This window comes from Primulina tabacum, chromosome 6 (assembly GCF_025594145.1).
Source record: "Primulina tabacum isolate GXHZ01 chromosome 6, ASM2559414v2, whole genome shotgun sequence".
Lineage (NCBI taxonomy): Eukaryota > Viridiplantae > Streptophyta > Magnoliopsida > Lamiales > Gesneriaceae > Primulina > Primulina tabacum.
The window spans coordinates 6,839,259-6,851,212 of NC_134555.1; the positions used below are offsets into that span (position 1 = coordinate 6,839,259).

General features: G+C 35.0%; 1 protein-coding gene across 1 annotated transcript; it reads right to left on the reverse strand.

Moving 5' to 3' along the window:
• Nucleotides 1-2,887: 2,887 nt before the first annotated feature.
• Nucleotides 2,888-11,747, reverse strand: LOC142549045 (putative leucine-rich repeat receptor-like serine/threonine-protein kinase At3g14840). Its single transcript, XM_075657785.1, is given in 25 exon segments — nt 2,888-3,422; nt 4,024-4,174; nt 4,268-4,352; nt 4,355-4,504; nt 4,915-5,125; nt 5,240-5,358; nt 5,439-5,588; nt 5,690-5,885; nt 5,971-6,353; nt 6,553-6,593; nt 6,676-6,708; nt 6,793-6,855; nt 7,293-7,358; nt 8,089-8,160; nt 8,397-8,468; nt 8,557-8,628; nt 8,893-8,964; nt 9,064-9,135; nt 9,220-9,291; nt 9,589-9,660; nt 9,774-9,845; nt 9,942-10,010; nt 10,931-11,002; nt 11,298-11,463; nt 11,545-11,747. Coding segments are annotated over 25 exon segments (3,003 nt in total). The 5' UTR covers nt 11,627-11,747; the 3' UTR covers nt 2,888-3,032.
• Between the last annotated feature and the right edge of the window lie 207 nt (nt 11,748-11,954).

An 11,954-nucleotide genomic window follows, 5' to 3' on the forward strand; every position in this document is an offset into this window, starting at 1 on the left:
GTCCACTGGACCCTAGGAACTCATGGAAACCTCCCCTAGCCCCATAACAAAACCACATCTTTCACATGAAGTGGCCGAGAAACCCATGTAGACAAGGACTCATGTTTAGGTGCCTATGACTCTAACCATCGACTCGGCTCTCGAACCAGCCTCTCCAGCACTCACCTAGGACCCTTAGGATGCACCTTGCCCAGCCCTATAACCCCAGGCCGAGCCCTTGACTCATGTGCAAGCCTGCAACCTGCGCGTGCCTCTTGCCACTCTCGGGTAGGAGTCCTAGCGTGGCTAGGACTCCTTCCCCAGCCCTTAACTCGAGTCCTAGCCTGGCTAGGACTCTCCCCCTGACCCTTCACCGACCTTGGCTAGCCCCTGGACTCAAGTCATGACCAAGCAAGCCACTTACTTCCCATAACCGTGCCCTTCAATCCCTTGTGACAGATTTTCGAACCAACCCTCTACCAGCTTGCGTGCAGCCCTTGAGCCGTGGGTTAGGGGCGTTTAAACACTCCTAAAAGCTTCTCTTTTAGTGACCCTATTATGGCAGCCTCTTCATGCATCAATATATCAAGTTTTGGAACCAAATTCATGAGTTTAGCATATGCATAGGCATAATCACAAAAATATTAATAAGGGAATCATGTTTATCATACAAACGTAATTTCAACCGATAATATGATGTGATAGACAAGAAAAGAAGATGTATGGCGTGCCTTTGCGTGTAAAACGCAAGAATTATCGTTGAAGATTTGAAAAATGACGACGAGGGACGACGACTTGAAAACTCTAGCAAACTTGATGCCTTTTTCCTTCAAAATTTTGTGTGTGTGTGTCGTGTATTTGGTGTTGAGATGAGAGTTTGAATGTCCAAGGGGTGTGGGGCGTGGGTTAATGGTGTGGGGAAAATGGTTTTGCACTTTAAATAGCTAATAAAACACTAACAAGGCTTAGGCCCATTAAGTATGTAAATTAGGCCCGTTAGTGCTTAGTTAAAATATTTAAAATAATTTTGCTTGAATAAGTTTGTGAATTTATTATAGCCGGGTTGCCAAAACGTTCGCGTTTTTGTTGAAAAACCAACATCGATAAAAATTACGTCCCGACGTATAAAATCACCTAAAAAATCCTTATTTTCAAAAATAAGAAAGAGCATCATCCTTATTTAAAATAATTAAAAACAATTAACCAATAGAAACATTTTCTATTTTTCAGCCCTCGGTCTCCGTTCCTCGATCGCAACTCGAATAACCTTTAAAAATACATTTTAATGCAACCATGTAGAAAAATATATTTTAAACATGTCAATATGCACAACATAATTAATCCATGCAATTAAAACAATTAATTGATATACATAAGAAATTTAATAACTCGTATGCATGTGATTCGCGTGGACCTCTAAATTTTCGGGGTGTTACAAAAGCACTCCGCTGATTTTTGCATACGACATACAAGCTTTTCAACCTCTATATTGCCACATCACTAAGCTTCCATATATGAAGATCTTGAGCGCACTAAAAGTTTCATACTTCATCACTCATCAAGTACGCACTCATCATAAATATATTTGATCATTCAAGGATCAACCTCGTGCTACTCAAAACATATTGTTTCTTTATATCAGTAACCTTTGGTTATTTGATTTACTACGTGGTCTGGTGAACCGAGGGTTCTTAAATATCCAGAAGTGTAAAGTGATCACTAAGAATTCCAAAACAGGCAGCGTGATAAGTCCTGATTGGAGTGAGCTATTGAAACAGTTGCTTAATATTTCATCAATAAATTAGCACGTTACTAAATAAGACCTATGTTACACAAAAAAATTCACCAAAACAAAAATAAAGAGAGAAAATAAATTAGCACGTTACTTAATATTTCAAAAATGGTATGAACCTTTTCATTTTGATTATGTAGATTTTAATATATATAATTTAGATTTAATTATCGTCACATGGGCTGCATAGGAAAATATTAATGTCAAATAAGAAAAATATTCACTAGATTTAAAGATTTCAGACAAAAAAGGGACTGAAATTAAAAAAAAAATCAAGTTTTAGGATGAAAGCCAAGCTCCGAGAAATTACATGACTAAAATTTAAAACATATCAGCTTATATGACCAAAATCCTAATTTTCTCTTACAAGCACAACATAGTAAACATAAATATGCAAAACTAACTAGATAATAGAGTAGTTTTCATAAAATCATACAATTTTTGGTACAAGGTTACGAAAAATAGCAATAATAGTCATTAATTTTATCGAATTCAATATTAAGAAGATGTAATTGGTATATAAAGAACAATTGTTTGGAGTCAAATAATAATTAATTAAGAGAACTCAATTATTGCATATATAATTATTGGTAAGTACTTAATTTAAATTTTAGAATACCATAATTTTTTTCTAACAAGCTAAATTATTGTCAATAATACTTCAATGAGTAGCAAAGAAATTAAATATAATAATTGGATTGCTATTAGAGTTAGATGAAACTAAGTGGAAAAGAAGTCTATGTGAAACATGTGACAAAGTAATATGCTATTTTTAATATTTTAATGTCAATGAGTTAAACTAAAAAGTTTGACATGAAGATTGTCACACTAAAAATTCTCTGACATGAAGATTGTTTTCTAATTGAAAATAGGCTTTAGGAATTTCTTTGGAATTGTCCCTTATGAAATACCAAATATATAACAAGAAATATACAAATTTTTAACAATTCATAAAAGTTAAAAAAAATTGGAATATATATTCATTGACAAAATTAGCTATATTTGTTTCAACATATGTATTTCAAAATATTAAGCATGAACATCGTCTTTAATTCAATCGGATACTTTAATTAACACGTATGTGCTTGAAAATTTTCAACATAAACATCATCTTTAATTTAATTGGATATCTAATTGATAATTAAATAAACACATATTTCTTACTAGTACAAATAAAACAGACAACCGTGGGGGACACCATGACAAATCCAAGAATTTAATCGATCACAGGTCACCTACGTTCCGCCCCTGTTTATATGACTTACGACTCCCTCTTTTCCCAGTAATCACTGTCCAAAGGGGCGGGATAAAGATCTGTAGCAGCAGCAGTTGAAGCAGTCCAAGGCACATCCATTGATATACTCTGTCCCCGAATGTCATTAAACTTTTCTACCTTATCCTCCTCGGTTCCCATTTTTTTGGGTTTAATCACATCCATTGGGTTGTTCAAGTTCGAAGCAAACTCTTCAACACGGGTCTTTCCTTCAAGTATGCTGACCACAGATGACATACTTGGTCTTTCTGCGGCTACAGCACTAGTGCAAAGAAGAGCTATGTCGATAGTTGTGATAACTTCTTCTGCATCAAAGTTTAAGTCCAATCGGGGGTCAACTAGTTCCATTAAATTTCCATCTTGCATCAAGGAATGAGCCTGAATGATAGAGCCAGAGAAAAGAAGAGGGGTGAATAAATATATTTGAACATATTCAAAACGATACATACATCTCCAAAACTCCGTTTTACTTCTTATAAAATGTGTAAGTCTGCAGTCTAACACAAGTATAAGTTGTATTATTGTACTCTTTACCAGATAGAAGTTAGAATTATATAAATTAATTTGGTTCATCTCTATTTATTATCTCTTTAGGACAACTGGAAAATGATCGGTTTGCCTGCCTCACTAATAAGTAGGGGTGCAAATTGACCTAATATATATAGTTTTTAGGTTCATCCTGAAAATATTCAAGCTAAATTCATCTTGAACTCCTGTTACATGTGCTAAAATAATAATTTATGTTTCTATAATATTAGAGTAGAAGGACGAATTTTTGACATCCCAGTTTGATTTGGAGGGCAACTCCATTGCTCTCCTCATTGCATCTGTTCTTGCCGGAGTATATAACTAGTTCATTCTGATGCACCATGTAAAATTGAACAATGATGTTCATGCTTCGGTTGTCTTGAAATATGATTGCATGGAAAATTAATTTTTGTAGATGTATAAAAATGATCAGTAAGATTAGCTATGTTACCCAGTCAAGAAGATAGAAGCACTCATCCTTTGGCCTGAGGCTTGTATTGCTCCTTCCACTGACAATCTCCAAAAGAACCACCCCAAAACTGTATACGTCTGCTTTGTCCGTCAGATGGCCTCGCATAGCATATTCAGGCGCCATATATCCACTGGAAAACAAAAGAAAATGGTAAATTTCCTTGTATATGGTAGTATGAAGCATGGTATAAGTATGGATCGGTGATGATTGATTGGTTACTCACTAAGTTCCAGCGATTCGTGTGCTTATATGGGTATTTTCCTCTTCGTCAAGTTTGGCAAGCCCAAAATCGGAGATTTTTGGTTTAGATTTTTATCAAGAAGTACGTTTGTTGCCTTGATGTCACGATGAACAATTTTCAGTCTTGATTCTTCGTGCAGATAAGCCAAACCCCTTGCTATACCAATGCAAATCATATGCCTCGTAGGCCAGTCCAAGTGCAACTGGTGTTGCTCGGGACCTGTAAGCATTGAGTTTGGTCAAGATTCAATATTTTTTTACAAGTCAAGTATTTTAAAAATCCATGGAAGGCGAGTACAGCGTCTTGCTGTAATAATTCAAACTTTAATGATGTTTTACTAGTCGAGTTTGAACATTTTGACGAGCTTGAGCACAACTAAAATAATAAGTTTAGGATTATACATAAAATAACTTGACATTTTTATATGATAATTGTAATAATAAACATTTACTTATATAGTAGTCAAAATATTTAAAACTAATTTTAAGTTTGTGAGTCACTACAGATTAATCGTGAAAGCTTGACTGAGCTTGAATCTAGTCGACTCGACCAATTTTTACACACCTACTGTTGCATCCATCAGAAACAAAAAAATTGAAGTCAAGGCATAAGCTCATATTGAAACTCACCAAATAATGCACGAGCAAGGCTGTTATTCTCCATGTACTCGTATATAAGCAACAGCTGGTTTCCTTCAATACAACATCCATATAGTCTCACAAGATGAGGATTTTGTAGAGCCGAAATCATGCCTATTTCGTTGACGAACTCACGGTTCCCTTGCTTTGATTTCGAAGAAAGCTGCTTTACAGCAATGATAGTACCATCTGTCATAATTCCCTTCAGAAAACATCCAATCCCAAACCAAAAAATAAGAAGATAAACTAGAAAATTCGCTATGAAAAACGGCAACTGGTGAAAATGAATTTGTAGATTAGTTGTTCTCCAGGTCACCTTGTAGACAGGACCAAAACCACCTTCTCCAATCTTATTAGCCGGATCAAAATTATGTGTGGCGGCTTTAATTTGCTTCAAGGTAAATGACGTAGTCTGGAGGTCTACATTCTTAAACTCTGCAATAAAAAGAGAGACTTGCAGTATAATAACTATCATGTCGCGTGCTTAAAAAGAAATAGATACCAAAGTTGAGTACCATTTTCCAAGGTATCTTCTTGTCGCCGACAGATCTTCCACCAAAGAATGAACAGAACCAGCAAGACCGTAGAAAGAACCCCAATCACTATTCCAGCAATAGCTACCCCAGAAATGCCTCTGCCTATGTTTTCTGAAGGTGGCGGAAAATCTGAACAAGTATGAGAGAAAGAGGTAGATTATGAGAATCATCGACATTTCCCCAACAATTCAATCATATCGTCTTTGTGTAAAGGGAGAAGCACAGCTTACCAGAATCTACAGATATAGCTGAAATTAGTGGGCCATACACTCCTCTGTCAGGAATGCCAATTGTTCCCTTTCCAGCCCAAAAGAAGCGGATATCCAACGTACTATCAGTTACAACAGCTGTGAAATTTTTTCTCAATGGCTTGTTAACTCCACCGGCTTCATCTTAGATGTTGAAATCTTTCAGTGCAAGCTTCCCCTGAAAAGATTCATAAAATTATCAACTATTTAGTACTAAATTTTGACTCTTCTTTGTACGATGATTACAGTGCTGCATCTAATACCTGAATGTAAACATCGAAATAACGCCTCCCAAGGCTACTGTATTGCGGGCCACTAGTAAACATTATTTCAGCAAAGTAAAGGTTCACGGTGTAATTTCCGTTTATCAGACAAAACCCGTAGTAAGTCAACGACAAGGGTGAGAGTCGTGCATCCATATACAGCTGAGGATTTTCCCCGACCATGTTTGAGCTGTTGGCCCAGATATATGAGTCTACGGGGCGAGCGTCGTCCAAGAAATGTCCAGTGCTGCTAAATGCCCAATTCGACATACTCTGGAAGAAATTTGAAGGCCCGCCAGAATTCCCATCACCCTCATAGATAGTAGTACCTTTATCGTCGGCCACTTGTTTCCCACCGCAATTTATATGCATGGAGTAATATTCTGTGACAAAAGAACATAAAAGGAAATTTTACTGATGGTTTCTGAAACAAACTTAAAAGGTAAGTCGTTAGATCTTCGATCTCTCATTGTGTCATCCATTGGTAGTTTTGAAACGTAAATTACTATTCTAAGAAATGGAACATTATCAGCAAACATGAGAAAATGGGTGGAAACAATCTGTCCAAATATATGAACTTACGTCGATTACAATGAAAGCTTCTCATGCAGGAAACAACACCACTGGCAAGGCAACACAAGTATACAACTAGTTAGCTCAATATGAATAATCTAAACTCTGACAAAAGAAATGCAACAAACTTACGGTGTACTGGCCTTCGAGCTTGCAAATAAATTCCTGATAGAACGATAGGTGAAGTGACATTAATGTTAAAAATCACTAAACAAATTTATACCAAAAGATGAGTAGAAGCAATCTCACAGCTTGCGCGGCTGACAACTTGAGTGTGAATTTTCGTAAGTGAGATTGTTGTATGAAAGATCGCTGTAACAAAAAGTAAATCAATTTCATAAGCAAATAACAGTGCATTCTTATCGTTTTTCATTTTACGGTTTCTATGACTGATATGATCTACCATAATCTGATAAAGAAAATAAAACATCTTGTTCTCTCTTTGTAATCTAAAACTCTATATAATCCCGTGAATTTCACCCGTCACTTGTTTTTTGAAACTGAAACTAAGCAGGAAAGATTGGGGCTCCACTATCGTAGACGACATAAATCATCAAGAAATTTTAAGATCCCAACATTTCTACACCACGATATGAGACATGGAAACACTTGGGATAAAACTTAGATAAATTTGACTAAATAGTACCATTTATTCACAAATAATATCAAATTATTAGGGTATATTGTGGTGTAATTTGGCTTAATGAGAAGTGAGAGTTCAGAGAAGTAAGAGCAAATAAAAAACTTACACGACGTCTCCATCTGTCTGCATCCAAGAAGGCAACACCCCGGAGAGGGAGTTCCCAGTTATATAGCTGGAAAATGGCTATTACAAATTAGAGAATCTAAAAATATTTCTTGTTACACAATACATCTGTCAAATTTAAACATGGAGTAGTCTATTTCGAAGCACTGATACAAAGTGAATCCATTTATTTATATTCACGCAAAACCCATAGCTTATAGAAGCTAGATTTAAGTAGTTATTTTGGACAAGGGTCATACATGGGACATAAAGAAAGTTGAACAAACAACAGGACAGTAACTTTTAAAGAATCTAAGTTCACACTTCTGGTGCTACCATAACCATTTAATATAATAGCATGATTGCGATGTTTATATTATAAGAACCCCGACGCCAAAGTAACTTCTTGCGACAAATTTGAGGTGTGTTGAAGGTAAAAAGACTTGTTATAATAACAATATGCCCAAAAGCCTCCCCTAAAAAGTGAAGAAAGAAGAAGATGGCTGGGGTTCTCAGATTGGCAAAACGTGTTGTTCCCACATGAAGAATGCCTACTTTTACACCTAGTTTTATCTAGATGCAATATTTCCTTTTAATATGTCATCAAAGCAAATCTGTTCGGCTTGAAAGTTGCAGCGGAGCTGCCTATACATACGTCTTCTTCAGGTCAGCCATAAGCTCTTCGCTTCAACTAGTACAAAATTTTCCATTTTGATTTTTGAGCTATGGGATCAAATTAAAGCCATTAATTCAACAACAATGTGGCGAATAAACTTGCTCACCATCACCAAAATCCTTACATGAAATCTGTTTTTGATAATTTACTGAAGCTGTCCGGAATTGGTCCAGTTAGGTTGTTGAAACTGAGGTCTCTGCATAAGAGATGTTAAAAACTGAATTGATGAAAATAGTGCCGAGAAAAAAGAAACATGTCCATGAACTACTTCATTTCGTACTGACAACTTTCGAAAGAGAAATCAATACTTGACAGCATGTTTATGAAATATTATTTTTTTCGTCAAGTACACAACAATTCAAAGCATTTTAAAGTACAACGAAAAAACACGATCTCTCCATGGATTCTCATAGAAGAAAGGGGTTTACTAACAAGATTTTCAACTTTGTCATTCTTCCCAGATAAGCTGGCAGCTGTCCTACGATGTTGCAACTCCTCAAAATCCTGTGCAACCAAATCCAACAGTTTTATCTGGGCAGCAAATATTTTCTCAGCAATACCAAATTGTTATCATCACAAGAATCATACTCACAGTGTCTTAAGGTTTGTCATATCGCCGACATATGGAAAAGCCGATTCATTTCCATTGAGGTCACTGATTCTCCTGAACATATAGAATCGGATTTTCCTTATCACGATCTTTTTCCTTTAGCAATTCATTTCATTGCATTTTGAAGCAAGTGTCTATAATCCTATCAATACTATAAATGTAATAACAAGGGGTGCAACTCAAATATTTTAAATTGTGCGGTACCCCAAATCACCAAATGCTCCATATAGACAGCTGGGTTACTGCTCACACATACCCAATATCGCTGTCTCACCCATAAAATATAAAGAATATTAATGAATCATAGCATATACTCACAAGTCGGTTAATTGAGTAAGGGTAGCAATACTGGACGGAATTGGTCCCGACAAACCACTTCCCTGCATCACTCTGAAACGATCAAGTTCAAGTCACAAGTGAGTAAAACTCAATGAAAAATGATACAAATTCAGACGATGGCAGAAGTAATGAGGGCCAATTAAGTCTTACATTTTCGTTATGTTTGTCCAGTTCTGAATAAAGTCCGGTATGCTTCCTGTAAAGTTATTGTCACCGATACGACTGCATCAATAAAGATGCTTAAGTGAATAACGTTGAAAAAGTTACAAATTTCTAAATGAAATGAATAAAAAGTAAGAAAGTTACAAGTCCTTCAGCGTGGTCAACTTCGCTAGTGTCCCCGGTAATTCGCCAGTTAAATTGTTTGAAGTAAAGAGCCTCCCGTCATAAAAAAATATTGTGAAAAGATCAGATTGAGAATCAAGCCAAACCAAGTAGAAACGCAAAGAAACATAAGCATGGAATATAAAGTCATAAAAATAAACATCCACACCGATGTCGGAACTAGAAGGAAAACATCCTCTCTCAAAAAAACTTAGTACATATATATTCAGACTATAAAGGCACAAAAATAAACATCCACACCGATGCAGGTCCCTTCTCCTAGCAAAATCTGCCCCTGAATAAGAGGGAAAAAGGTGCAGTTAACATATAATGCAAATTAAAGGACTTTACAATTTCTCTATACGAGGAAGATTCCCGAACTCTGGAGGTATAGTTCCTGTCAGTTGATTGAACTCCAAGGTACTGTAAACATTTTCGATTAATAGAAAACGAGAAAACCTTAATCAGATCAAAATTTCACTTTTGACATGAAAAACTGTCAGAAAACACAAATGGGTATCCAAGAAAAACTTTACAGATTCGCTAGTGTGCTGATGTTGGCGAGTTCTTTCGGTATCGGACCCGTAACCCGGTTTCCGAGGAGGGAACTGCGCCAGGGTATCGTTGAATTAGTGCCAAACTCAAAACATAAACAACAACAATTATTTTGTGAAATTTAAGGATAAAAAGAAGCAATGCAATACATGTTTACGAGTTTCATCGAACCCCATCCCGGAGGGATTGTGCCGTTAAGGTAGTTGCGAGTGAGATCACTGCATATAAATAGAATGGCATCGAAATTTTGAGAGTTAAAATTAGTGACACTCCCTGATTTCGAGCTCAGCAAGAGACCAGTACAAAAATGTGTAATAGAAAATTAAATTTATCTTTACTCAAATAATGTTTTTTCTCGATGGGAATTTGAATTAATATGTTAAAATTGAGTAGATCTCTCTTGAAAAACGATCTCACGAATTTTTATATGTGAGACGGGTGAACCCTACCGATATTCACAATAAAAAGTAATACTCTTAGAATAAAAAGTAATATTTTTTCATGGATGACTCAAATAAGAGATCTGCCTCACAAAATACGACCCGTGAGACTGTCTTACACAAATTTTTGCTTACTTTAAATTAATAATTTCGATAAATAAATAAGAAAATAGTTTTTCGAAATACCCATATATAAAATTATGATCTCTTTAATATCATAAATTAATAATTTTCTAAAATTTAAAAAAAAACTAAGAAACTTCTGTAAATTATTATTATATTGTTGTCTGATTTTTAAAAAAAAATTATTTATATTGTTATTATGTTTAAACGATAAATTATATTTGATTAATCGATACAAAGAATATTATTTATATTAATTCAAAATAATATGATGTATACATTGACTTAACACAATGAATTTTTATTTAATTAAATTTATGTTTGCTGAATTAAAAAAACTCTTTCAAACAATAAATTATTAATTTAACAATTAATTAATATCTCTTCAATTTAATACCTACTAATATGTTTCTATAAATAATTAATTTAATTTAATAATTAATGTATTCAGTATATGTTACTTAAATATTTTAATACATAAACTATTATACACAAGCAAATTACAAAATAATTTAAATATTATTTATAATAATAATGAATAAATAAAAACTTATAGCATTGGCGCAGTTTCTTACATTTGCTGAAGAAAAGGGAGCCTCACAATCTCCGGTGGCACTGTTCCGGGAAGAGATTGTCCCTTGAGAACGCTGCAAATATTGGCAACAACTTGTGTGAAACAGTCTCACGGATAGTATTTTGTGAGGCAGATCTCTTATTTGGGTCATACATTAAAAAATATTACTTTTTATATTAAGAGTATTACTTTTATTGTGAATATCGGTAGGGTTGACCCGTCTCACAGATAAAGATTCGTGATACCGTCTCAAAAGAGAACTTCTCGCAAATATTATTGGTTAGTCAAATTATATAATTTATAATTATACTTGAAAAATAATTTTAAGTAATTTTGATTTCCTAATGGGTTTATATATATACACTTACATACTAACAACATGGCAAACAGTATTGTTTATGCAGCTACATGTGACGTTATTCTCGTATGTTTCGGCCGGCTGGGACACCCAACCCGCCAACCCGCTGCACGGATCCACGCTAAAATTCCAATCAGTCTTCCCCAAAGTGTTTGCTATTTTCTGCAGAGAATCCACTGCAAAAACCCGCAGTTTTTTTCCATCCTCTTCTACAAAAAAAATGGAAAATCCTACACTGGTAGAGATAAGTTAATCACCTTCGTCGGGGGGTAAGAGGGTGGCGCTTGAAGCAAAACCCACCAAGAAAATGAATGCTGCGACGAGCCTTGGGAAGAACATAATGACCGATAGAAAAAACTATGAAACGATCTTCGGCATTTTTGTATGCAGACATCTAGATTTAGATGACAAGAATTGCAGAGAGAAATGAAGTGTAATTGGAATATTTATGCATAAATGATCAATGCTTGTTGACTCCTTTGGATATACGCGTTTTTTTCTTGTTTTACGATTACGATATGTTTTTATATAAGGTTTCATTAAATATATTACTACAATTTGGACTCCTAACTAACGTAGAGCAACTTTAACGTCTTGAAAATTTGAAGGTACACGTGAACCACATGCATGCAAGTTATCAAATTTCTTATTTATTTTAATGCTCTGA